Source organism: Limanda limanda, chromosome 15 (assembly GCF_963576545.1).
Source record: "Limanda limanda chromosome 15, fLimLim1.1, whole genome shotgun sequence".
In the NCBI taxonomy this organism is placed as follows: Eukaryota; Metazoa; Chordata; class Actinopteri; order Pleuronectiformes; family Pleuronectidae; genus Limanda; species Limanda limanda.
In genome coordinates this window covers 23,877,608-23,904,030 of record NC_083650.1, presented here as the reverse complement: position 1 = coordinate 23,904,030, position 26,423 = coordinate 23,877,608, and the positions used below count along the sequence as shown (strand labels likewise).

The 26,423-nt window shown below is 39.6% G+C and overlaps 1 protein-coding gene across 3 annotated transcripts in view; it reads right to left on the bottom strand.

Annotated features, from left to right (window-relative positions):
* The window catches only part of gbf1 (golgi brefeldin A resistant guanine nucleotide exchange factor 1), an 82,098-nt gene that overhangs the window by 6,195 nt on the left and 49,480 nt on the right, over positions 1–26,423 (bottom strand). Inside the window, exons 9-36 of one of the 3 annotated variants that reach the window (XM_061087132.1) lie at positions 24,203–24,350; positions 23,026–23,228; positions 21,608–21,776; positions 21,218–21,429; positions 20,772–20,870; positions 20,452–20,646; positions 19,802–19,994; positions 18,709–18,846; positions 18,538–18,629; positions 18,235–18,431; positions 17,941–18,064; positions 16,204–16,329; positions 13,763–13,845; positions 13,002–13,238; positions 11,610–11,703; positions 10,208–10,384; positions 9,944–10,008; positions 9,524–9,647; positions 9,220–9,291; positions 8,884–8,978; positions 8,649–8,802; positions 7,947–8,172; positions 7,367–7,524; positions 6,805–7,054; positions 3,175–3,392; positions 1,357–1,507; positions 547–677; positions 232–333 (exon numbers count right to left, since the gene is read on the bottom strand). In XM_061087132.1, the coding sequence (XP_060943115.1) occupies positions 232–333; positions 547–677; positions 1,357–1,507; positions 3,175–3,392; positions 6,805–7,054; positions 7,367–7,524; positions 7,947–8,172; positions 8,649–8,802; positions 8,884–8,978; positions 9,220–9,291; positions 9,524–9,647; positions 9,944–10,008; positions 10,208–10,384; positions 11,610–11,703; positions 13,002–13,238; positions 13,763–13,845; positions 16,204–16,329; positions 17,941–18,064; positions 18,235–18,431; positions 18,538–18,629; positions 18,709–18,846; positions 19,802–19,994; positions 20,452–20,646; positions 20,772–20,870; positions 21,218–21,429; positions 21,608–21,776; positions 23,026–23,228; positions 24,203–24,350 (4,233 nt within the window). The remainder of the gene's footprint in view (positions 1–231; positions 334–546; positions 678–1,356; positions 1,508–3,174; positions 3,393–6,804; positions 7,055–7,366; positions 7,525–7,946; positions 8,173–8,648; positions 8,803–8,883; positions 8,979–9,219; positions 9,292–9,523; positions 9,648–9,943; positions 10,009–10,207; positions 10,385–11,609; positions 11,704–13,001; positions 13,239–13,762; positions 13,846–16,203; positions 16,330–17,940; positions 18,065–18,234; positions 18,432–18,537; positions 18,630–18,708; positions 18,847–19,801; positions 19,995–20,451; positions 20,647–20,771; positions 20,871–21,217; positions 21,430–21,607; positions 21,777–23,025; positions 23,229–24,202; positions 24,351–26,423) is intronic. The other 2 variants (XM_061087134.1, XM_061087133.1) reach the window with 2 other exon arrangements.

The following is a 26,423-nucleotide window of genomic DNA, read 5'->3' as shown; positions in this document are numbered from 1 at the left end:
CCAGATTGATTTTAAGAAGATAACTTCAGGCTCATTGACCTCCAGTACTTCTAAAGCTCCTGACCTGAATCTGCAGGATATTACACTGCTCTGCTGTGATCGGCTTTTTTGGTTCACTGCATGAAAAAGCAGATGTATATTCCTAATAAAGTGCTCAGTGATATGTTGTGTATGGGATGCATGTGCTGGGTGTTGGTAGTGAACGCTGTGTGAGTGTGTGTTGCTATAAACCTTTGACAGGAGAGTGCAGCCTCTCATTCTGGTCTCCTCCATACCACCCACATCTGCTGGGCTTATGTTGTCAAGCAGCTTAGTCAACAAGGGGAATAGCACCTGCAAACACACACACACACGTACATGTGCACACACATCAGCAATCTTCTAAAACATGTGGAAATCTACTGACTGTAAATGAGCACAGCTGAATCACTGTAAGTGGTGAAACTTAAACAGAACACAGAAGCGAGTGCAGAAGATGAAATGATTTGGTTCACGTATAATATAAGAGGAGACAATGCAGACATGTAGCTTCTCCTCTTTTCTTACCTTATTGAAGCCGGACTCCCACTCAGTGGCATCGAGTGTCTGAAGATCGTGAACCAGCAGCGCCCTCTGGAGGTAGGTGAGGGCCTGCATACGGACCTGTCGCCTGGCATCGCAGCACAGCCAAGCGATACCTAGCAGCAAAACACACATCAGCAAAACACACATCAGCTGCAGGACAGACTCAAAGTGACCGAAACTTGGTAAAACACATCAGACACGTTCATATGTTGAATTCTGCACCTTTCATGAAATTGTTCATCAAAACAATTTTGCGGATTTTCAAGGATATTATTGTGCACATGTAGGATAATATTTGAGTGTTGCAGGCAAGAACAAGATGAAACTTAAAATCTTTTTGGATATTTATGTTAAGGAAGTTGTATCTGATTATATATGATTATCAACCATTGGTTAAAACTAAATAGCAATACTTTAATTTACAGGAAGAGTAGGACAGGTTTAACAGGTTCCCAGACAGCATACTTACACAAATGTGTCTTATTGTATTTTTATGATTTGAACTATTACTAAAAAAGATGAGTCCCATATAAATGTATGAAAATACATTCCAACAAAAAGCACCATGATGTCAAGAACTTTTGTAACAATTAGGATTGTTTTCAAGCTGAGTCTCATTTCTATATTAGCAGTTTTATCATATCGTGCTAATGCACTTGTACTGTAGCATTTAATGACCCTGCATTACTTTGTTGCTAATAATATAAGAATAATATAATGCTCTGCACAATGAAATATAGCTGTGATGAAGGTGGTTGCTACAGCAGCGGGTGCACTGCACCTCCTGCGTACCTTGCAGCAGCGGACACCAGCAGCTGGTCCACAGAGTCTGGGAGTCAGCCTCGATCTTCCTGCCCGCGGCCTGCAGGTGGCGCTGTTCCTCGGCCCAAGAGCTGTAGATGCTGGCAGCCCGGGTGTGCAGCGTGTGCATCAGGTCTAAAAGCTGCACGGCCACAAACAACAACAACAACAAGACTCAATGTCACAGGTGGTGGGGTGATGACACATTCAAGTGAGTACTGGATGAGCTGTCTCTGAAACATGTGATTAACTGGTAACATGGCACTTTGCTGTTTATTATATACATTAAATTAAGTAGCTGATGGATGTCATAGTGTATTATATGATGTATCACTATAAAACAGCCCCCTTTCAGAAGTTGATCAGGTCGTGAAAACAGGACTTAAGTTAGTTAACCATGAAGTGCGGTTAACAGGAAGATTTTAAAGATTGTATATTGAGAGAACATGCTTCACTTTCACCAGAGGAAATCAGACAAGAGTATGTTTAATAGATCTCAACAGAAAGACTGCCCGTCAACCAAATAAAGTATTGTACAGTTTAAAAAGAAGTGAAGCTCTGACTGTTCATTTGTAGGAAAAAAAGGAATTGACAGCACTGTCCTGTTCCCCTGGAAACAAATGAAAGGACAACACTGGTGTAATATTACTTTTTGCTGATGCAGGAAACATTGAGAGTAGCATGTAGATCCCATGCCAGTGAGTTTTTCCCATTAAAATTTAAAGCTGTGTTACGTCTTTGGAATTCATTGACGATAAAAGGCCAAATGTAATAATAAGAGGTAGAACTGTATTGCAGACTTATTGTTACAACTTTAAGGAACCATATAACATTTAGGGAGATAGACTTAACACAATCCTAAAGTTCACACACATTATCTAATCTGTTTTGTTTAATTTGTACTGAAACGGTAACGCAAACAAACTTGTGGTTTTAGGAAGATGTACATGATTCATCTTTACACAAAACTGTTGAGTCTCATCCTGGGCTGAATCCAGAGACTCGACTCAGTGTCCTGGATTTAAAACAGTTCCAGACATAGCTGGAAAGCACAGGTTTTAATATAAATTCGATATTTATGGAAATAATAGATTTTTCAAGTTTGCTACATTTACAATTATAGTTTTCCTTTTTAACGGTCAGATATTAGAACGGTCTAGACTTCACAGCTCTACATACAGTATGCTCTAGCGTCCACTAGATACTTACCAAAAGTTATCAATATACTATAAATATGTATAAAATTATGTATGATATATATATAAAAAGATAGCAATAAAACTGTTGAAATTTTCAGATATAACGTTTTCTATTGTTCATTTTACATTCATAAAACTTTTTCTAAGCTGTAAATTCATGGTGTGAAAGGGTCTGAATACTTTTTGAAGCGTCTGTACATTACATATTGTATATTATGATGAAAGCAACAGCATGAAAATACACTGGTTTTATCCTTTAATGTAGAATTCCCACAGAAAGTCAAAGAAGAAACTAAGGACAAATCGGATACCGTTAGAAAAGGTGCAATATTATAAATCAATATTGTAAATAAGTTTATAATGTGCAAAATTGTTGTTATAATATCATATAAAGTTACACCATTCCTAAAGGGACCTTCGGTGCCAAAGCCATGGATTCCCAAACACATCTTGACGTACCAGTCACCTTAGAATGAAGCAGTGTTTAGCCTCTGAAAAGCCTCGAGTTCTACCCACAAGAAACCTTCTGTGAGTAAAACAAAGATGTGTTTGGGATTCTTGACCTCAAATCAACACAAGGTAGAAGGGTGAAGAGGGCTGTTGTACTTACGTCCTGACTAACCTGTAATGACACCGTGTGGTAACTGGCTGGGACTCCCTCGTCCTCCTCCTCATCGCTATGGGAACGGGACGGACGCTGGCTGGACGCCCGGCTGCCACCGCGCCTGGCGCCTCCTGCTCCCTCCTTTTCCCTCCCGCCGGCCTTCTTCATCAGCCGGGACTTGGGGCCGTACTTGTGACTCTTCTTTTTGTCGTGATTGCGGTAACCTGAGGGAGAAAATTGTTGAAGAATTATTGATCGTAAGAAGTAGAAGTTTCTTTTATACATGAGAGGCATTGAGAGACCTTTTACATGTAGGAAGTCAACTGGTTAATTTTTACAATTCTTTCCAAAATGTTAAATTCCGTAGAGGTCCCGTGACTGAAGAGAGAATTGACCGTTGACAGTGTGACTTCAAACCAACCTGTTTTAATGCACATTTAGGATATTGTTTATAGGAAGTTGAATTCACTTTAAACGTTGAAATGGATTATTCTGCTGCCCAGTACGTACTACTCCTTGAATAGTAGGGACGGGATTCGGCAGGGACCTCCCGATACGATACTATCACGATACTCAGGTGGCGATACGATATGTATTGCGATTCTGTAAGTATTGCGATTCGATATTACGATTTCCTGGGATTTCTTTTGGTTATTTTTTTTTTTTTTTAAATACTGGACCATGGAAAAATGTTTAATCATACCTTCAAATTCAACACAGTCAAATTCACTTAGAGCTTTACCAGTTTTATTTCAAATATTAACATTAACTTAACGACTGCCGGGCAGCCAATAGAGAAAATAAATAAAAATGTGCCCTATTATTGTATAGCCCCAGTCAACTGCACACAAACTGACAGATTAAGAAATGTATGCCACTTAGGCTACTTTTAAACAATAAATAAAAGGTAAATTAAATAGAATGAATAAAAGTTTACTTAAAATATAAACTTTGAAATAAACAAAAAGTAGGCTATTGTTGTTTGCATGTAGGCGATACAAAGCTAGTGCTTGGGTATGTTTAGATTCTTGTGCAAAAACAAGAGCTGGTCAACATACTCTGCGGTGAAGTTGCCCCCCCCCCCATATATCCCCCCGTATAAACCAATAAATATGTTTTAAAAAAAATAAAATAAAAAAAATAATAATTTTTTAAAAATCGATTTGGGAGGCAGCATATCGATTTAAAATCGTCATTCACAAGAGTCGCGATTTGTAACTGAATCGATTTTTTCCCCCATCCCTATTGAATAGTAGGTAGACGACAAACACCCCCAACACCATGTATGACTGTTGGTTTTGTTCCCTATCCTTTCTGCATTTTACAAGAAATTTCTAAATGTGTGCTTAATATTAAGCTCCATGCTGCTTGCTTACCCTAATTATCTTGTTGAAAAGTGGTAGCCAAAATTTTCTTGTAAAGTCAAATAACAAAACAAAATGAACAGATAAGTATTTGAACACTTCTCTTTATCTATCGTCTTACCGATCAACTGAACAACCTGTTTAGAAACTATGAATAGCAGAGTTGGTAGTTTTATTTAGTCATACATCAATTCAAATGTCTCTTTACAGCTTCACAAGTAGCAGCTTTGAGACTTGTGTTTCACTCGTTCATTTCTTCACCAGAGCAGCAACATGTCCTGTTTGTTCACTGTGGTTCTGAATGTGTGTTGATGCTCACTGGTACAAAGTCGGCTGTTTGATGATACAATGTTTGATAGCTGGAAAAATAACAAGGGTTAACTACATAGTAAAAAACTAACTTCAACTGTAACTAAACACTACAGCAGCCTTACATGGGTTTGTTGTGTGTTGTGTGTGGTTTACAACTGTTCTCAATCACAGAGGGAAGTAGTATGAGGTTGTTCTAACATAACAAAACCTCTTGAGGAGGCAGTTGAAGTTTACAGCTGGGTAAACATAGTGTTAAGTAAGTTTGGTATATGAACTTCTGTTTCATCACAACTTCCAGTGTTGTGTAAACGATATTTAATATTTTTATTTGTCTACATTTATTAAAAATCTTGGGGCAGATCAGAAGTCCATACTGCCACAGAAACATTGGCAATGATAACAAATTTTGCAGTTTGTTTGGTTTGTTTGAACAGCAGTACAGTACAGTAGAAATGTATTTGTTTACCTCAATGTCATTGTCTGTGGTTTTGGTGTGTTTCAGTGTAATGAGGGGAGAAAATAAACTGAGCAGCTCTGGGTTGTTCATGAGCACCAGTGAGGAAGTGATACAGAGCAGAACTACTTAGCAAGATACTGCTTATCACAGGTGTAGCTACTGAAGCATTATCGCACGGTTTTATTGTTTGATATAATTTTATATTCACACGACTAAATCATTAAATTATATGTGGCTGACCCAAGTAGAAATCAGAGCAGATATTCTACCAACAGAAGCACTGAATAAGACTAACCCCTAACCCCAAGGACAAACATCAAACAGAGCTACAACTGATCCTTACAGCCCACTCCTGTGCTAAGTGGTACAGTCCATTATTGTGCCCAAAAAAGCAAAAACACCAAAGACATCCTGATCCTCTAAACAACCATGAAGCCATTTCCAAAAGCTCTCCAAAAGTTTATCTCGAATCCGTCTTTAACGCCCTAAGATGAGGTCAGGGCACAAAAGCTCAATAGACTAATAACAGGTTTTACACTTTCTGTTCCTCTCACACGGGTTAGAGCCATGAATCAGCCCACTGCTTTGATCGAACCATCATTGATGCTTTTGTTAGTCAGTGTAAAGCTCTGTTGACAGCATGGATCCAATGGCCTGAGGCACTAGGCGAAAATGAATAGGGCTTCAGCTGCCACTGCCATGTATCAGCCTTAATCACCTTGTTACTGTAGATCACAAACAGCACAAGGAGGGTTGAATGGAAAAAGGGCAAGAAGACATGTGATGGGCAGATGACAAGGAAGATAAAGGGCAGAGAGAGGAAGAGGGGAAAGAATGTAGGGAAGGACAGGGGTGGAAACATGGAGGACACAACAAAGAGCAGACTGAAGGTGGGGAGAGAGTTACTCCTGAAGGAGGAACAATCAAACTACCCGTTAGTTTGGAGTTGGCAACTTAAATAGAAATTTAATTTTGTTTAAATCTAAAGCTGCTGCAACTTTATATTCACAAACCTTTCTTTCTTAAAATGTCCTCTGGTCAGGAGTAAGTAAGAAAGAACATGGCAAAGATCAAAAATTATTAAAGTTTGAGTGTGGTCGATGAATTATACATGAATTCTATTCTGATCTGATTTCTGCTCCCTGTGGCTCTGGAGGAGATTTGTCAGATGCCGCAACTTACCCTGATGATGTCATGAGTTATCTCTAAGGGGATGTCTGAATTACTAAGTGTGGACATGTGGAGTCTACCTCTCGTTATGGTCAATATCTAAATGAGTCTGTCTCTCATAAATCTACAGACTTTATAAAAGTGATATATCACAGGAGGACTCCATTAATGAGGTGAGCAGAAATGAGCATTTAATAGTGAACCAATCAAAACTCTTAATTTACTTACTTTACTACAAAACTATTTGTAATACTTTCCTCTTTTTTGTTCATATATTATCACTTCATATGTATCAGTTAGTGCTTAGAAGATTACGTTTTTTCCGTGGCTCACCTCCATTGAGGCTGGCCTCCACAAACACTCGTATAGCTCTGACACACAGCTCAAAGTTATCCGGGGTGACGTGGGCAGCATCTCGCACGATGAAGGACAGCGTTTCCACACATTTGATGAGAGACTTGGTGTCGTGCTGGCCCAGGTCCTGACCCAGCGTCAGGCTGTACTGGTTGACCAGTGGGTGATTTAGCTGGGCTTTGCTGCTCAAAGGAGGGGTCTTACTTAAGTCCAGGTCATCTTTCCCAACCTGGTAAAAAATACAAATCACAGATATACAAATATGCATAATAAACATTAGTCCAATATTTTGTATTGTATTGTATAAAATACATACACATGTGAGATCTGTATCTATTTAGATTAAATATATTAACCTATTACAACCTCAAGTCATCTGAATATTTTGACAAAAACCCAACATAATGTATTTTTTAACATTAGAAGAATAAATGGAACTTTACATGACACTGTACTCCTGTGACTGAAGTTGACCTCTGTGCACTGGTATTCTATATGTATGAGTACAAGTGTACACATGTACATGTGTGTATATACTGACCACAAGCCATCCGCTGCTGGCTACATCCACATCAGTGGTGGAGCGAGACATCCTGGTCTTGCTGTGCTCAGTATAAACCTCAGAGTCAGACGTGTAGCCCCGGTCCAAACTCACTTCACTGGGATGATGAGAGGTCAGTTCGCTATCTGACAGAGCACCTGTGGACATACAGTAATCAAAAAGATTTCTTCAGTTGTTTAAATTATTTTCTTCCATGTTTAACATTCTAGACTATTTTGTATAAGGCTTGTAATGTGTGACTGTTTACATTGAATTGGATTTAAAAAACATTTGTTTGGCTACAATGCAATTTGTTATTTGGTTATTTTTTTTTTGTTTCTTGAATAATCAACAACCCTTTACAATCTTTATTATGAGCATTATCTTTAACTTTCTTCTCATTGCAATATTCTCATTCTATATATATTAAGTATTTTTTCGTATCCATTAAACCATAGACAAAGTATTTTGCTTTCAAGTGAATGAAGGGAATAAGAACAAAAAAGAGGCGACCCCTCTATTGTATGTGCTCATCTCCTGAATCTCAGACACAAAGTCCATTCTGAGAGAAATGTTTCACCTGTGTCGTTGTCAGTAGTGGTGGAGGAGAGCTGGAAGGAAGCCGGAGGTTTCACTCCAGCTCCGATGCACTCCAGCAGGGAGAAGAGCGTGTACCAGTCGTCTGTACAGTGGATGTTGGCTGCGTTGGTCTTCAGTAGCTCATGAAGGCCGTAGGCCACCTCCCTGCTGACCCGGGACAACACATGAGGTTTCATCATGAGCAGTAGACGCAGGGAGTGGAGAACCTGTGGGTGAACAAGGAAAGAGATGATCAGGCTGGAATATAAGGAAGAGGATCTCACAGTAACTTTAATGCATCTTTACTTACTGATTATTAACAAAATAATGGACTCAAAAAATGGTTTATTGACACAGTATACCACTTCAGTTTAATTTGACCTTTTGCAAAGTTAATATCAAAATACTGATTTGTTGAGTTTTAAGATGCTTGTGAAACTATTCTTTGAGTACTTGTTTGACTTCAAATGTTTAAATTGTGTGGTTTGTTTCTAAGCGGCAAATAATCTGGTTTCAACATCAGCTGGGTTGAAAAACTCTTGAAATTAAGTAATGAAATAGTTACACAATACCTGTGTACAGGTGGCCTGTTAATATATATATATATATATTATTGTACTTTACTTCTACCTCAACTTAGATGATCACCAAAGCCATCAACTCTGCTGTAGTGACTGGGTCCAGGTACGTGTGTATGGTTTACCTGAGAGCTAATGTCTTCTCGTCGGAGCAGGCGGATCGCTAGTCGCAGGAGTCCCACCACGGCCCTCTCCACTAGGAAGCAGCTCTCGTTGGCGTGGACGCAGAGGTGGCAGAGGTGGTCACGCACTGTCTGCCACACACAGGACACCCGGTCCCTACACAACACACAACAACATTGTGTCAAAAATGACTAGGACAAAAACAAATGACCATAACAGTAATATTCTCCTTCCTACCGATTCTCCAAAACAATACGCAGCAACATCTCCAGGCAGAAGGCAGCATCCTCTTCATCATAGGTCTCTTCATCTGGGGTGACTGATATCAGAGCCTGACGAGGAGAATCTAGTTTATCTATTCAGTAATCACACCACTGTCATCCACACAAGCCAAAAAAGCACTTCCAGCAAATGCATTTTCCAGGCAGTTATGAGAAAAACTCTATGGTTTTTTTTTAACAATATTTTTTATTGAAGTTTCAAGTGCATATCAAACTTTATGACGAATTTACAAACATTTTCATTTATAGAAAAACTCTATGGTAATAAGAAATGTTAGTAAGAAAGAAGTACCTTCATAAGCTCCTGTAGTGACTCCAACTGTAGGAATTTACTCTCTGTGATCAGCTTTTCTGGGTCACATTGCTGCAAAGAGAGAAACCGAAAAATTTTATCAAGAGAAAAATATATGAATGGTAGACGGCAAAAAAGGTCAAGCATATAGTACACAAAGTATAACTGCAAAATACCGTCAAACAATAATTAATTAATGATATCTACAGGAAAACAAAATATTTAATTCGTAAATTTAAAATTCGTACATTTTAAATTGTAATACATACAGACAACGTGAGGCACTATGTTTAATGTTCAGTACCTTTATGCAGAGGATGGCGGCCTGCTTAGCTTCCTGGTTTTCTGTGGAAGGGCCTCGAAGGCCTGACTGCTCGGCTCCACTCAGAGTCAGCCAGTTCACAAAGCTCAACACTGCAGACTCACCACTGACAAGTAACAGTGGTGAACAGTAAACATTTGTCATTATATTATAAACAATTTCATTATTTAATACTCTTTTTAAAGGCTCTGCTGGTCATGATTGTTCACTAAAATACATTTCTCCTTTAAAAAAAAAAAAAAAAAGGTTTCTACTTGATGAAAACATCAGAAAAAACCTTGCTGGAATGTTGAGCTAAACACACAACTGTGGCCATTTCTGTAAAAAATGGACTGTGATAAGTGTTTTACTATCTTGTAGTGTAGAAATATGAGCACCATGGTGGATGGGATTTATGATTACCGATTTGATGGCGTTTCCACTCTCTGAAGTGGAATTTTCCCGTTTGGCTCCAGGAAATCCTCCACCTGAGGCAACAAGAACAGTGTCTGAGAACTAACCAGTAGGTGGCAGCAGAATATCTAGAATGCAGTCACTCTCTCTCTCTCTCTCTCTCTCTATGACACAGAGGCAATAACACAGACTGTGTCCATGAAGCATGCTTCGCAGCCACAATCACTGAGAGAACTGAAAAGAGTGTTGAGAGTTTAAAGATGGAGTCCTGACCTCGACCATGGCTTTGGGCAGCAGCTCGGCTCTGAACAGCTGCAGCATGGAGTCCATGATGTTCTTCCAACCCTCCCTCAGGATGTTGCCGTGCCGATGGGCGAGGTCAAACACGGTCTTGGCTGCTGTCTGCGCCTTACTGTTGCTGCCAAACACTGTCGGGAGGTTTTCCACAGACTGCAGGAGGAGAGGGCACATCAACATGCATTCTTACTGTTAGTGTATTTATACGTCTCAAGGCCGAGCAGTGTCGAACTCTGTCATTGATGAAGTATCTTTTTTTTGTATTTTCTGAAATCGCCTTGCCTGTTAAGCTTGGCAAATTAAAGGTTCCAAACAATATGTACTGTATAGGTTTTTGGTATAGGTGTGTAGGTAAATTAAAGACCTTCTAATACCAAATAGGATCAAATCGAACATCTTTTTCTTGATTATAACAGCTGAGGACAGATGGAAAACTTAATTTATTGATATTTGTATCATTATTTTTTCCAGATTTCTTAGATGTATTTAAATAGCTCCTAGTAACATGTTTTAATCATAATAAATCAATTAATGGGACCTAGATTTAGCAGTAACATTACTTGAAAAGAAAAGACAACAGGAAACAAAAATGTTGATTTAATAAAGTGACTGGACAGAGTATGAGACTCATTGGGATTCTGGATCCTTTGCACCTGTCACCAAGACTTAATGGTGTTAAAGAACATTTCTGAAATCCTGAACTTTAATACCTTTGAATACATTTTATGAGGAATCTAATTTCAATAGCTCTCAAACTCTACAAATATTGATACTCTTGCACTTTGAACTGCAAGAATTTATTGACAATCTGAATGCCCACTTATAATAACTCACTTGGCCTCCACATGGAAAATTCAGTTATCTGAGACCCTGCTATGAGCATTGACTTGTTTTTACATAACTTGTTTTTTCGTTTGATGATATATACATTGGTGCGCATTGATGATAATGTGTTGCCTGTTACCACAGCATACCGTGTTGTGATAATTGTTTGAGCTCCACTAATCTCCAGTAAGAGTAAGGAATCACATTTCTTATTATATTTTGCTTCTTAAAGGATCATCTAAATAAACTCTTGAATAATCTAAAGACAACATATCCACCATATCAGAGGGGGGTGTCATCATCACTAGATTACTAGGACCTCAAATTAAAATGTAATATATAAAATATTCTAACATTGGGCAGTGAGCTATGTTTTTTAACTTGTCCATTAGCAGTTAGGGGCGGGATCCTGTTTCTTACTTAAAATGATAACATAATTTCACTGTAACATGTGCAGCTGTGGAAAACATCAACTAACCAACTTTAATTGAAAAAAAAAAAAAAAACTGAACCACATTAGCACATCAGGCTGCTGCAATGTTTATGAACGCACCTCATTGGTCAGAGTGGTGAACTTGCAGAGGGAGATGATCAAATTGTCAAAAACATCACTGAAGCCATAGTGAGCAGCGATCATTGCACATTTCCTGCAAAGAAAAAAGATACACATAAATATTAATTTCAAAACACAAACACCTCACATGATGCATTCCTAAAGATTTCAGGTATATGGTCTTGTCTACTGTTGAATATTAATAGGTAGACATTATTACAGTTATTATTGTTATTAATTAGTAATTGTTATTATTACTATTTAGCAAATTAGGGGAAGAGATTTAAATGATTTCTATTCAAGGGATAGTTCTCCCGGAAATAAATATCCACTCATTATATACTCTGCACTATGCCGATGGAGGGGTGGGAGAAGTGCTTGAGTCCACAAAACACTTTCAGAGGTTCAGTGGTAAACATTGATGCAGCCAAATCCATCAAATTGAATAAATTATTGAACTATCTTTAGACCTAAAAAAAATTTCAACAAAAAATGCTTCCAGACATTCAAATAAGACTCAAAACGAGGTCATTTACTAAGTGTTTTTGACCTAAAAGTCCACCGATATCTTCCAACTGTCTGGGCTTGCGGACAGTTGGATGACTCCACAGGAGAAGTATGGAGGCATGTAATGCTTTTTCTGCGGTTTTATTACGTCTGAAGATAGGTCACCAATGTCTTCAATTGTATTTGATTCGGCTGCAACACTAAAACTCCTAAAGTGTTTTGTGGACAAACACTTCACCAACCCCTCCATCGGAATAGTTCAGAGTAGATGATGAGTGGATTTTTATTTCTGGGTGAACTATCCCTTTAATGGCTGGATACCGAAGTTTGTATTTTTAAGGGTGACCAAATTACTTCAGAGCTACAGATTATGCAGTACCACTGAGTACTCGTGTCATTTTAAATGTGAGAGGTACCCAAATCTAATAATCCCCTCTAGAAACTCCTGAAATATTCAAACCAGCCATTTGAACTGAATAGATTTCTGTTGATATCTGAGATGAAATTCTCTTGACATCTTCATCACTGTCTTCTACACTGCTTTTTTCACCAGGCGATAATTGTTTTCTTTTTGTTTGTTTTTCTTTTTGCCTCTGTCGTGCGTTAGATTCTTCATTAACCCCCCAGTCGCTTTCTGCCGAGTTTTAGTGCATGTCTGAAAGCAGCTTAAATGAAATACAGTATTTATATATTAAATAGCGTGCGGTCATTTTGAAATGATGAATGTATGATGAATTGTGACCTCTGCCAACAGTGCAAACAGGAAATCATGAGGCACAGTAATCTGTCACTAAATCCAATGATATCATGTTCAAGAACAATAGAAGTAAGAGCGACATCTCTGGCTGTACTTTAAAATCCTTATTCAAAGTGTATATTATGTACCTGAAGCCAGTGATGGCCTTCTGGATGATGCTGTCGTCCAAGCTCTTGTCAAAGACGTAGGAGAGGGCAGCAATGGTGGGACCCCAGGTCATGGTGAACAAGTCATGGTCGTAGCTGCCAGGTGGCAAGTGGAGGAAGAAACCCTCAGGTGTGGCACCGCGGTGTAGCAACACGCTCCACACGTAGTTCTCCTTCACTAAACCTGCCTGCTCATCGGGCATCACAATCTCTTCATTCCTGCAGAGGGAAAAACATCTCAGCTGTAACGTCGGCGCAAGTTTGCTTACGAGTGAAAGGGCTTAGTGTCCAGAGAGCAACCGATGTGAGCAACTGTTTTTATCACTACCTCTCTGTTGATGCCAATATATATTTTGGTGCGCATGCATGAAGATGTCAATCTACACGTTCTGAAATTTCACTCTACTGTTTTGTGATGCCGCTGTGTTTTATGGTTTTACAGTTTTCATGCGGTGAAACTGAGCTACACACACCTACAGATTCAGTATAGGAGGAAGTATGATTATGCATTTTTGGTCCCCCCCCCAAATGAGAGAGAGAGGAATCACACATCTAACTATGCCTCTCTCAAGTTCCATCTCAATTATAGTGACCACATCAGAGCACCATTGGCAGATTTTCTAAATATTTGCTTGAAGTGCATTGAAATGAAACAAACACTCTGAAAAAAGTTTACTATGAAATGTGAAATTATTTTGGAGCTTTATGACAAATGCAGACTAACAGGCGTCAGGTGAGCTTACTTGATAGCGTTGTAGATGTCCTCCAACATGTCCTGGTCAAAGTCTTTGTCTCCATTGACTCCCTTAAGATTTTTCTTGAATTGCTGTTTCGAAAAATAAACAAACAAAAAGCACAGCAGTTATTGGAACCATCAACCATTTGGGTCCTGGCAGAAAGTTGCCTTGAACACCTCACGTGCCCGTCTCCACCATCAACATGTCAGTCAATGCATCTCAACATGGGAGCTTAGCTCAGGCAGCCGAGTCTCTGTCATTCAGTGCTTCGTTAACTGAGCAGCAAATCAACAATTAAAAGGGCCTTGGCTGAGAACACACTCATTATGTGTCACTTAATACACTTTAGTTAAAGCTTTAGGAAAACAAGGATTACTCCTGTAAATAAACATAACCAGCCGGTGATGACTGACTGACTCGAGGCTCAGTTTAATGTCTTGGCTCGGCAGGGTTTGTCCTGCTGGCAGGTATGAAGAGGAGAAACAGGAGCTCCTCAGCAGGAACACACTGAGGATTCACATCGGAAGAGAAAGACAGAGGGAGCAGGAGGCTACTGAGATCACTCCTCTGTTCGTCATGCTTCTATCAGGGACTAGCAGCGTTTCTAACTCGCTCTCTCTCTCTTAGACACACACACACACACACACACACACACACACACACACACACACACACACACAGTCCCACTGTCAGAACAGCAGCTCTCAGAACAGCTGCTGTTCTCGCCAACGCACAGGCTGCCAAAACCAGCAGCATGGTGTATTTTATAAACACAATGAACATTACACCCCCTGACCTCACCTATACGTCACTCATAACATGTCTTATCATCGTGAAATCCTTGGAGAAAATACCTGATATAGACACAGTGATTCATAAATGCTGAGGTGAACGCTACACATTTCAAGATGCCAAGGAACTCAAGTGATTGGTGACTCTTTTATTTGCCCTCTGAAAACTTTTGTGTGAGTCCCTGCCTGTTATGTCACGGTGAGCACAGTAATTGTGTCAAGATTTTATTTTTAGACAAACTGCAACTGACTTATTGGGAATGTGAAGGGATCATTTAAAAAAACATACAGCACTGGCTATAGAAAGAAGTATGATTTGACTAAAGAAAGACTAATTGAAAAAATGATGTGCTCAGTGCTCACAGAAGTGAGACTGAGAATGCAAGTGTTTGCAATCATTTGCCAGAGAGAGCGGACGACCCACAATCTGTTCACAAGCTACAGCAGACGCTCTGTTTAGTCTTCAGCCCCTGTCAATCAAAGAGAGAAACAACAGACATGGTAGATGAAGAGAGAGAGAGAGAGACAGAGACCCCATGTCCTTCCCCTGCCCCCATGCCGCCTGTGTAGGATAACTTCACCTCTCGAACAGACCACCACTGGCTACAGTTGTTGGCTGCGGGTTTTCTGAGCCGCCAAGTCGCACCAGTGCAAATTCTAGCACTCACAGGGGAATGTCATACTATCAGACACAAATGGGGCCCTGCCGCATTGAGAGGAAGAAAATAGATACAGTGCGGCCCAAAAGTCTGAGACCGCGTATGCCTTAACGAGAATGGGAATGTGGTCTCAGACATGTGGGGCCCACTGCATATAAATACAGTGCAGTTTATAGCTTCCCCTTTTGAGGAATATACAGAATAAATCTGCAAAGTAACAAAGAGCAAGTAATCTTTTTTACCATGTTGACATAGTAAAAAAAATGTCTCTCAGAATGAACACAAGCAGATAGATCTGTTTTTAACTGAAAATAAAATATAAGTGAGTTGTATGGAGTTTCATTCATTCTGCTGTCAGGGTAATTTTGGGCAGCAGCATGAATTAGAACTATTAAAACTTTTTCAGTGGCGTTCCTATTCATTACAAAGGAGTTACACGGAAAGCTGTTGATGACACCGATCTGCATGGAGAGGGGTGTGTTTAGTTAGCGTGAGTGATGCAAGGCCAGTGCTTGTTTGTTCTATTCCCATTATAATGGGTGTGGTCTTTAATTGTCAGAGAGGAGTGGAGTTGTGACGTTATCCGCCATTGTCAATGGGGCTGGGGCTGTTTCTGGCAGATAGGTTGACGGGAGTCGGCTGCCATTTTTTGCTGCTGGAGGCGTGTGGTCAGCTGAACTGAAAGAGGTCGGGTGCTGTCTATGGCTGCATCAGATGCATGGGCCTACAACATGGCCTGTTGATGTAACAGGGGTCTTTTTTTCTGGCAGAGGGGCTTGGTCCTTTTTGGGGGTGGGCTCGATGTCCCAGGACCACTTCAAGTTATTGCTGAGTAAGTTGATTGATCGGCCCACTTATTAGAAGATGAGTAAAGAGACATGGAAATTGATGTGAAAAGTGATATGTGGAGGGACGGAAGGAGAGGGGGGAGCAAAAGAGAGAGAGACAGAGCAAGAGCGAGAGAGAGAGAGAGAGATCACAAATAGATATAACTCACCTCTACAGTCATGGGGATGTTCTGCTTGCGGACATTGTTATTATGCTGGTCAGTGTTCAACATTATGACGGCATAGGCCAAGGCAAAGCCTGCATCGTTGGTCAAGAATGGGGAGCCGTTCACTTTCTATGAACACACAAATACAGGAGACAAAATACAATGCAGAATTAACCATATACTACATATCCTGGATACAAATGCCGCCATCTTGCTCAGTTGGTGCCAGAGTTTAAACAATAGTAGTTCTAGGGATTGACATGGTGGAGGAGGGATCCATGACCTACACTGAAGCCAGCCACCAGGGGGCTATTGAGACAATTTGACTTCACTTTTGGGGAGCGGTCATGATGTCAGTCTTAACATTCAGTCTGTAATCCAGACTGAATCTCCCATCGTGCTGACATCACAGTGACCCCATAGAGTGGAAATCGCATTGACAGGGTCACTGTCTAAAATTACTCATCAACTTATTCAAGGCTCGTTTGTGTGTGTGTGTGGTCGGCCTAAGAAAAGACCTTTACTATGATTAGTTTCCAGGTCACATGGCTCCTACAGCTATTTTCAGAAGTCAGATATTTTCCCCTGTAGTGTTTCCTTTGTCCACCACCATGTGTGTGTGTGAGTCTTAACACTTATGTCATCCTAGTACAATAATTTAGAGGGTTCATCATGTGACAGTGTCTGATTTATCACTTCAACACTTTTATAATAGCTAGAAGTATCTGATGATGGAAAAGACCATTTGAGCAGGCTGGCTTTACTAGATGGGAAAAAAGGTTGTTTGTTTGTGTGCAAGGTTTACATAGAAATAGAAAGATCTGTGTGGGAGATACAGCCCTGTATAAACATACTGCCCACCTTACCAGGCTTCAAAAGTGATTACCGTAGATATATTAAATGTTTCTTGTGCCGTTTGTTAGTTTATGCGTAACAGTCTGTTGCACACGTGGCTCAGAGCTAACAGGGAGTTACAGATAAGGTTGAGGTGAAGCTGTGTGTCAATAACAAGGGTGAAGAGGAGACTTTGCAAGTGAAGAAGAGTTTTGGATATCATCCAGACTCCTGATCAACGTTTTTGCTTTCAAATTTACATACCAGTCGGAGTAGCCATTTTGAAAAATGGCAGCCATTTTGAATTTCCAGCAACTGCATGTATTATCCAAATGGCGATCACCGAGTGTGGTTAATGAATTCAACTTATTGTGTTTTAAATATCATATAATATCCATTGCTGATAACGACATTGTATTGACAATAGCAGTAACTACCAGCTATTTTTTTAAATGCCTTGAATGGGATGCGTATAGAAAATTCGCAATGGCTCAATATCCATTTTGATGTGGTCTCTGCTGTTGGAGAGCATCCATCTCCGGGTTGGACGAGTTGTTAATGCTTCTCTTGTCAACACACACAGTTTCAAAGAGTGGTTTTCACAGTCTTCCTGTCACCTCTAGCCAGTTCTCTAGCCTTTTCTCTCCATCTGAGAAAAAAAAACTACAGACTATTGTGTATGAAAATATCAGGATATCAGAAGCTTCAGAGAAACTCTTACCAACGATCCTGTCAAACTCAAAATCACTAAGATTCTGAGGTTTGCTGTGAATATTAAGCTCCTGGAGTTAATGTTTTGCCCAGCTTCTACATGATTGGGCGATAGGACAATTCTAGTTGGAAAGGTGTTCCTTATAAAGCACACAGTGACCGTATAACAGTCAAGGCTGAGAAAATGTGTCTTACATGCCAGTTGTCTGTGAAGGTTTCCATGAGTCTATGGATGACTGGAGCCTCTCCAGGTAATCTAAAGGCCTCCAGGTAGAGACGCAGGGCCTCATCAATACGAAGTCCCTGGAAGGTGAACGTGCTGTGAAAAGGATTCATATTAGTTAAATAAGCTCTCTAAGCAGTGTTTATTAGTCACAGTAAATTCAACAATGCACCTTGGAAACCAAACTCTCTGCAGCCTTTATGAGAGGAGGGTACATCATCTTTTAAATGATCAACACGTGCACATGCGCTGGAATTTCATCGTACTTCACAAAGCTGTCCAGGAGGTCCATGTTCTTGCGGTCACTGATGTACTCTCCAATCATCTTTTTGTCCAGTCGGGGGTTTTCTCTGAGCCACTGCGCCACCTGGTTGTTGTCCATGGGGAGGAGGCCTTGCTCCTGCAGGAACGTGATTCCCTTCTTGGGCTTCTGGTTAAACTGCTCTGAGCCTGTGATCAGCAGCTGGACACACAACAAGAAACTCATCATGAAGGTGCAGTTGTTGATTTCATAACTGGCTGTGGATGTGAAGTGTTACTACAAACCTTTGTTTGTCACAATCACTTACCTTTTTCTTTCTTCTAATTTCCATCAACTCTTGGGAATCGGGTAAAAATGATGAGAAACGCTGAGGCTTCTTCGGTGCTCTCTTCTCAGCTGCTTAAAGATGAAATAAGGTTCAACTTCCAATGGTGAGGCAGATTTAAAGGTAAAAAAGTGACTCAGATCAAAGACTCACCAGCATCATTGTCTCCTTGGTCCTGTCGGCCCAGTTGCATCGTCTCTGCCATCAGATGACCGCTGGTTGGTGGACATACTGGTGCACTTGGAGCTTGTGGAAGACTCAAACCATTGGTATTGCCAAGTCTGTTAAGATCTGAAAACAGAAAGAATTGTGTTGGTTTTTCTTAAACTAAAGACTGGTATGTTTGCACTGAAGCTAGAGATTTAAGACAGTTGTTTCATTATTTTATATCTTTATTAGGGCTGGGCAACGATTAAAAGTTTTAATCGCGATTAATCGCATGATTTCCCTGATTAATCACGATTAACCGCATTTGTATGCGCAAAATCCAATAATGAATTAAAAAGTAGTGTATAGCACAATTTTATTTTAAATGTTCTGCCATATGAACGAAAGTGCCATTAACATTTGTTGTGCAAACACTTTTAACATCAGCATTTAATACAGTAGCAGTTAAATAAAATATTCAGTGTAAATCTCAACTTAACAATGTTATCAAAGCAAATACAAAGTTAAAGCTCAATGCCACTGCCAGGGCATTAATGTTATCTTCTTCGTTATGAAAAATCTATACTCCTCCCTGCGTCTAACGTAGTCTGCCGAAGCCTCGCTCCGCTCGCTGTTTCGTTGAGTGATTTGCTGATATCAACTGTGTGTTTTGCATTCAGGTGATATTTTAGACTGGAAGGGCTCCGGTGATAAGAAAATTCACCTTGGCAGTGGCTACAAATTACTTTGGTTCTGTCGACTCCGCCGTCTGGAAGAACTTTAAAATGAAAATGGCCATGTAAAAGCTCCGTACCCTTATCCATGGTTGTTTATCCGCCAATTATTTTCTTTTTTCCGGTTCCGCAGCGGTCAGCAACAGACTTTCACAAAATAAAAGCCTGACTTTCACAATAAAACAATAAATAATCAAACCTGAGTTAATGCGAGATAAAATAATTAGTTGAGTTAAATAAGTGATGAGTTAACTCGTAATTAACTAGTTAACTTGCCCAGCCCTAATCTTTATATTTTCAGCATTGTAAAAGGCTAAAGAAAAAACATGTATGCAACAGTCAGATGTCTGTAGGGGTGAGTATACCAGTTGTACTGTCTGGTCCACTAAGGCCTGAACTTTCTCCCTCTGCCAGCAGTGTTTCTGACTGCTCTTGTTGAGCAGTGTTGTTGAGCACTTTGGCCTGACAGTTAGCCTCAGTGCTGTCAATCACAGTGAGGAGAGCCTCCAGCGACAGGAGGTGCGTTGTGTAAAGCTGCCCTGACACTGGGAACGCATTCTGTAGAAAGAGGACGGAAAAACAGTTTTCACTTAAAATAACAAATCAACAACATTTCATAATACATTTGACATGTAACAATAGAATATAAATACAATACAATACAAATGAAAAGAAGGATAATTCCTTTTCATTAAAGCCAGACTGATATTTCAAGACATTTGTCTGATTGATATTATTGCTGCATTGTTCACCACATTAAATTGAAGGCTTTATGACCTGTTTAAAGATGGAATTTAGTATCTTTACCCATTAAGACCGTTACAACAGATTCCAATGAATATTGGAAACACAAACTGTAGGGTCAATTATTCAAGATCCATTATGAACAAACTGTTTAAACAATATAAAACAATGCACTCGGATCAGTTTGGCCTATCTAAAAGGGATTCCCATAAGAAGTTATTATGTTTTCCTCATTACGATATGTACAAGTGATCCAATAAGGGAAGGCTACCTTGGACAGCAGTTTAGTGAGGTCTTCAAACAGATTGGAGCAGTAAAAGTCACAGTCATAGTTAATGTACAGCTCGGTGACAAAGCTGGGGATCCTCCACAGCTGCACCAGAGCCTCCAGAGCCATCTCCTTCATCTCATATGGCATCTTAACGTTCTCTGATGTGATGATGTCCATCATTTTCTTTAGATACATCTGCCAGTTCAGCACACAGGGTAATGATTAGGCATTCAGGATCAATTTGACCATATAGTGTGTCAATTGACAATTAAACATAAAGATATATTCATGAGAAAGAAGTACTGATAATAACGTGTTACCTCGAGCTGAAACTTGAGATGTAATCTCATGCTTTCGAAAAGCAAGAAGCAAACTCGTATGGAAGAAGCGTACAGGTTCATACGGTCAACACCCAGCAACTAAAACACAGAAATCAACAAAAATACTTTACAGTAAAGCAATAAATTACAAATTTTAAACAGACGATCAGTCAAGCTTTCTACAAATATTATTTTTGATTTGTTCTTGATGCTAACTCATTCATTTATTGTTACTGCATTTTTGTTGATACTTTGACTTGTAATAAAAAGATTTACAATCATCTTCTTTCAGTTTCTTCACAGACATCTAATGGATGGCACAAAACTAAGTTTAGAAGTGGCCAACATACACCTCAATATCCTAAAAATCGTACTCAAAGGAAAGATTTGCAGAGATGATGGATTTAAACATATTTGAGATTCCATAGAAGTGTCAGCTATTTTACCTGGAAGAGATGTCTGCAGAGCTCATCTTTGACTAGTCCTAGTAACGACTGGTAGTTAGCCATGTGTCCTGACTCAAGTGCAACAGTCAGCAGCTGCAGGCCCATGTGCATCATTGCGTCAGTGTTGTGGCGGTCATGGGGGTTTGTCAGTGAGATCAGGAAGCGAAAAAGCTCCCTAAGACATGGGAGGCCATAAGGGATGAGGGATGCTCCTGAAAGAGGCAAACGGAGGAAGGAGATTAAGGAAAAGAAGATCTGACATGTGAAGAAACTAAACTATGCACCTACTGTTTAGATCTGTTGTAATGTTTGTGTAACCCTCTCATTCTAAGAAAGAGTGGTATGAAGAAACAAGTAAAATATAAATATAAAAACCTTCAATATCCATACCATCTCTTTGTGTGGACTGTGTGAAACGGACTCCTCGGGGGTTGACATAGTCCATATCATGGACAGAGGTACTGTCTGACTGCTCTGTAATGGAGTCTTTGTCCTGCAGAACCTCAGGGATAGACTCCACTGAGGCCGACTGGGATCGTTCAACTCGACTGCCCTCCGACTAGACACAAATGGAAACAGAACACAAATCATAGATCATCATCAAAGTTAAAGTCACATACCAGGGTCTCACTAGATGTCACCTGGGTTTACACACTGGTGTCAGTAACAATATATCATGAGTCATATTTTCAAAACGAATGCACATCACATGTCAGTCAGTCTTTCAGTGTTTTATTTCCACGGCATCAGTGCCATAAACCTCTTGGCTCCGTTTTAAAGGCGTGCTAATGAAGAATCTGTCGTTCGGATCAACTCTAAGAGCTCACTAAGTCCTTGGCCCGCATAGAAGCCTTCTTACCTGTTAGTTAAATACAGTTCTGTGCTAATAAAAACAACCGTTAGAATGAAGCTGAGTGCAGTCCAGTGTTAATATACATTACAGTTACATCATTAAGTTGAATATAGTAGTAAATAACATTACTTAAAGTACATGTCAACAAAGTTAAATAGAGCAATTAAATTAAGTAAAATAAAGTATTGCAAAATAATGAAATAAAGTTAATGAGATTACTGTAATAAAGGTAAGCAGTTAACAAATTCTAATGGTCTGTATTTTTATAGATCTTTTCTAGTCTTGATGACCATTTTACAGTCCAATTCATTGTCATTCACACATACATTAATACAGTGCATCTATTTTTTCTATTAGGGGCAACTAGGGGTTAAGTATCTTGCTCAAGGACACTTCTGCATGCAGATAGGAAATACCGGCATCGAACCACCGACCTTCTGGTTGGAAGGCGACCGCTCTACCCCTCAGCCAAACCCACAACATTAACCATATATGTAAATCTAGTTAAATAAAGTACAGTTTTGATAAAGTCAAATTAAGTACTGTGACCAAGTAACGATGGTAAGTAACCATGTATCAATTTAAATAAAGTGAATTAAAGTAGTGTAATAATTAAGTTTAATAGATTCATGTGAATGAAATAATTCAAAGAAGAAACACTGGTGCTTTTATTCTGAAGCCCCCGGAAAGTAGCAGTTAGCTGTTAGCATTTTGCAGAAAGTTAAACCGTTACCAGTTGACGCCGCTGATACATGTGAGGATTTATTCACTTTGACAAACTGGCGGATTCCAGCCTCTTACTCTTCAACTTCCAGCCTCAACAGGCAAACGGCTATCTCCTGTGTTACCTGTTACTACACAACCTTGGTGTAAATAATGAATTTAATATCAATCTAGATCCACGTGACGAATCAAAATCTGTAAAAAAAAAAGTACTGTATATTCAAAGTCTTACGTGAGCATCTGGAGAGCTGGGCTCAGGGCCCAGGTTGTTTGCAGACAAGCTGCACTGTTCCAGGTCAGACAGGTCCTCTCTGGAGGTGGCTTTGGAGCAGGTGTCCAGGCCACTGTCTGTGGTTGTAGGGCTGGAAATGGATGAGCCAGCACTGTCGGAGGCTGGTAAGCTAGACAGGCCCTGCTCAATGAAGGGAACCCCACCTAACAAAACAGATGCATATGATTTGATGGTGTAAAATGGCACGTCTCACCATACATCCGTGTGCACAAATGTACAGAAAGTGTTGATAACCTTCAAGTCTAAATATAAGTCTCTGTCACTAAGCAATAAATTACAAATTTGAAACAGACGATCAGTCAAGCTTTCTACAAATATTATTTTTGATTTGTTCTTGATGCTCACTCATTCATTTATTGTTACTGGATTTTTGTTGATACTTTGACTTGTAATAAAAATATTTACAATCATCCTCTTTCAGTTTCTTCACAGACATCTAATGGATGGCACAAAACTAAGTTTAAAAGTGGCCAAAATACACCTCAATATCCTAAAAATCGTACTCAAAGGAAAGATTTGCAGAGATGATGGATTTAAACATATTTAAGATTCCATAGAAGTGTCAGCTGTTTTACCTGGAAGAGATGTCTGCAGAGCTCATCTTTGACTAGTTGATTAGTTGACTGTTGAACCTTGATCTTTGAGGTCAGCTTGTATCTGTTTTTAACCTTGATTCTTTTTCCACCTTTCAAAATTCCCTTCTGTCTTTTTTCTGTCGTTTTTCACATCTGAAGATAGTTCAGGAGTTTCTTCAATTATATTGGATTTGACTGCAACACTGTTCTGCCCTTTAAACTCCAAAAGTGGTTTTGTGGACTCAAACACTTCACCCACCCCTCCATCGGCACAGGGGTAGATAATGAGTTAATTTTCATTTGTGGGTGAAATCTAAACCTACACACATGCAGCTTCTTCCAATGGGTAAAATCATCTGCATTTATAAGGTCCACCAAGGAACCCAGAAAACAGCATCAATATTATACAATTCTTCACTGTCTGATTTTTACCCGACCATAATTATTAACAGAAGACAACTTGCAGTTTTCGACTTCCTCAGCCTCCACTAAGGGGACCACTGATGATTGTGAGTGTATCATTGAAACGGAGGACCTCTCACCTGAAAGGTTGTTGTTGCTGAGGGTGCTGGACTGGGCTGGGTCCATCTGACCCGAGGGACTTCGGACCATGTGTCGAGGCTGCTTCGGCGAGCGCTTCTGCTTCTTCCATTTGGACGACTCACTCATTCCACCCGCACGCATCTTCAACTACGGGAAACAAGAGCATATCACTGAGCAAGTCCTGGGTTAAGCAGACCTCTATAGCAATCTCCTCATCTCTCCACTACTGGCACACTGTGCCCAACACACCGATAAATGTTAACCGTCAAATTGCATTATAGGTAATGCAGTCAGGCTTTGATATAGAAGAATAGTGTTTGGACAAAAAACGATGATGCCTCTAGCTCTGCTGCAAAACTAAAGGTTCCAACTTTAGTTTAATACTATCCATCATGAGCCAAACAATGTTTATAGAAGTGCAATGTTAAATCAGAGTGTTGTTTGAAATAAAAGACTCACTCATATAAACGGATGCATATGTTCCCTTCAACAGAATTAACCCTTCTACAAACTGAACTGTCTCAGGGAGACTCAAAACAATGTCTTTAATTGTAAATTATTGCACTATACTAAACTCCATAGTTAATTATGGTCCTTGGTCTAATTGTCTTCTATAATATGCCTGGAACAAAAGAGTAGATGCACATGATGAAATATAAAATAAAACCCCTCTGTTTAGTTGTTCTATGAGAGATGATGTACTGAAACTGTGTGAAGATACTGAGTGAGGTTCAACAGGGAGGAGCCTATTTGATCAAAGCCGGAAATGAACACGGATTCATAAATTCACAACACAATACACAGAACAAAAACAGCATAGCATATACATGAACATTGTACACCAAGAAGAGTAGTATGATTTGATGTGGGTTTCTGCTACTGTAATTTCAAAGGTTCTGTTTCCTCATTGTGAGGGTTGTTTTTACTTATGCAAAACATTTACAGTTTCAGACACTCTCAAATCTATCTCGTGTTGTTATTTATCCTTAAGCAAAATACTGAAGGATGCTCGATCCAGCAAAAGATGAAAGGGCTTATGGCTGGCATGATATGCAGAAGCTGAGACATATGCATGAGTTTGTAAAAAAAAAAAATTTGACAAAATTAAATAATATTACAAATGTAATGAGAGCACTCACAAGCACAGACTTATCAAAGTGAACTATGTTTAAAATGATAAAGACAATTCAGAATTAACTACATTAGACGCTATGTTCTTTTATATGAGATGATTATTTATTAAAGCACTTGTCAAGTTCCTGCTTTTAGCCACGTTTACAGTCTTACAGGGTGGAAGGTTAGTGAGTGGTCTTTAAAGATGGACAGGGGAAAGGTTACAGGAAGAGATTCTCCAGCCCTAATACTTGCAGTTATCTTCCTTACCTGCACTCGTTTGTTTTTCCACAAGATATTGTAAGCCTCAGAAAAGAAGGGGAGCGAGCAGGTGCCCGTGATTAGTGATGGGTAACATGTCAGCAGTGGGACCAACACACTCAGGCATACATGTTTACACTGAATGGTGGGGGAGTGGGTCCCAAACAGCTCACAGGGTTCTAAGTGCTCACACACACACATGCAAGCACACACGCACACACGCACACAGCCGTATTTGCTCCAATCACTAAAGGATGGGCAGCAAGCTGATGAACAGGCAGAGTGGGAGGATGGAGAGACAGACCATGCAAAAAGCAGCAACTGCAGGAACTATTGCCCTCAGCTCAACAACAATATAATATATTTAATAACTTTAAGCCATTAAAAAACAGCTACACTGGACATTTTAGTCATATTCGTATAGTATGTAGCCTGTTTCATTAGTATTAGAGTAGAGTACTTAGTATTAGTCATAGAAACAACAGTTTCCATCCTAGGACTGTTCCTTTATCACTTCATTAAGTTTTAATACTTTTTTTCAGGTGAGAAAGTAATTTTAGATTTCAGTCTGAGGTAGGTTTATCCAAATCATAACTGTTTGGAAATTTGGTCTCGCGTCTTTAGGAGATGTGAGAACATCTCATCTCAGTGGCTCAGCCAACTCCTTGTTGATTCATCACTCTGTTGTGTGTACCATTTTGTTATACGATAACATTCCTTTTAGAAGATAGCATTTGAGCGAAATATAATATTTGTTACTGCCAGTTTGTCTGAGAAGATGAGGATATCCATAATAAATAGTTGTTGGATGTTTACCAATGCTACTGCCTCTGTGGGTTTCTTATG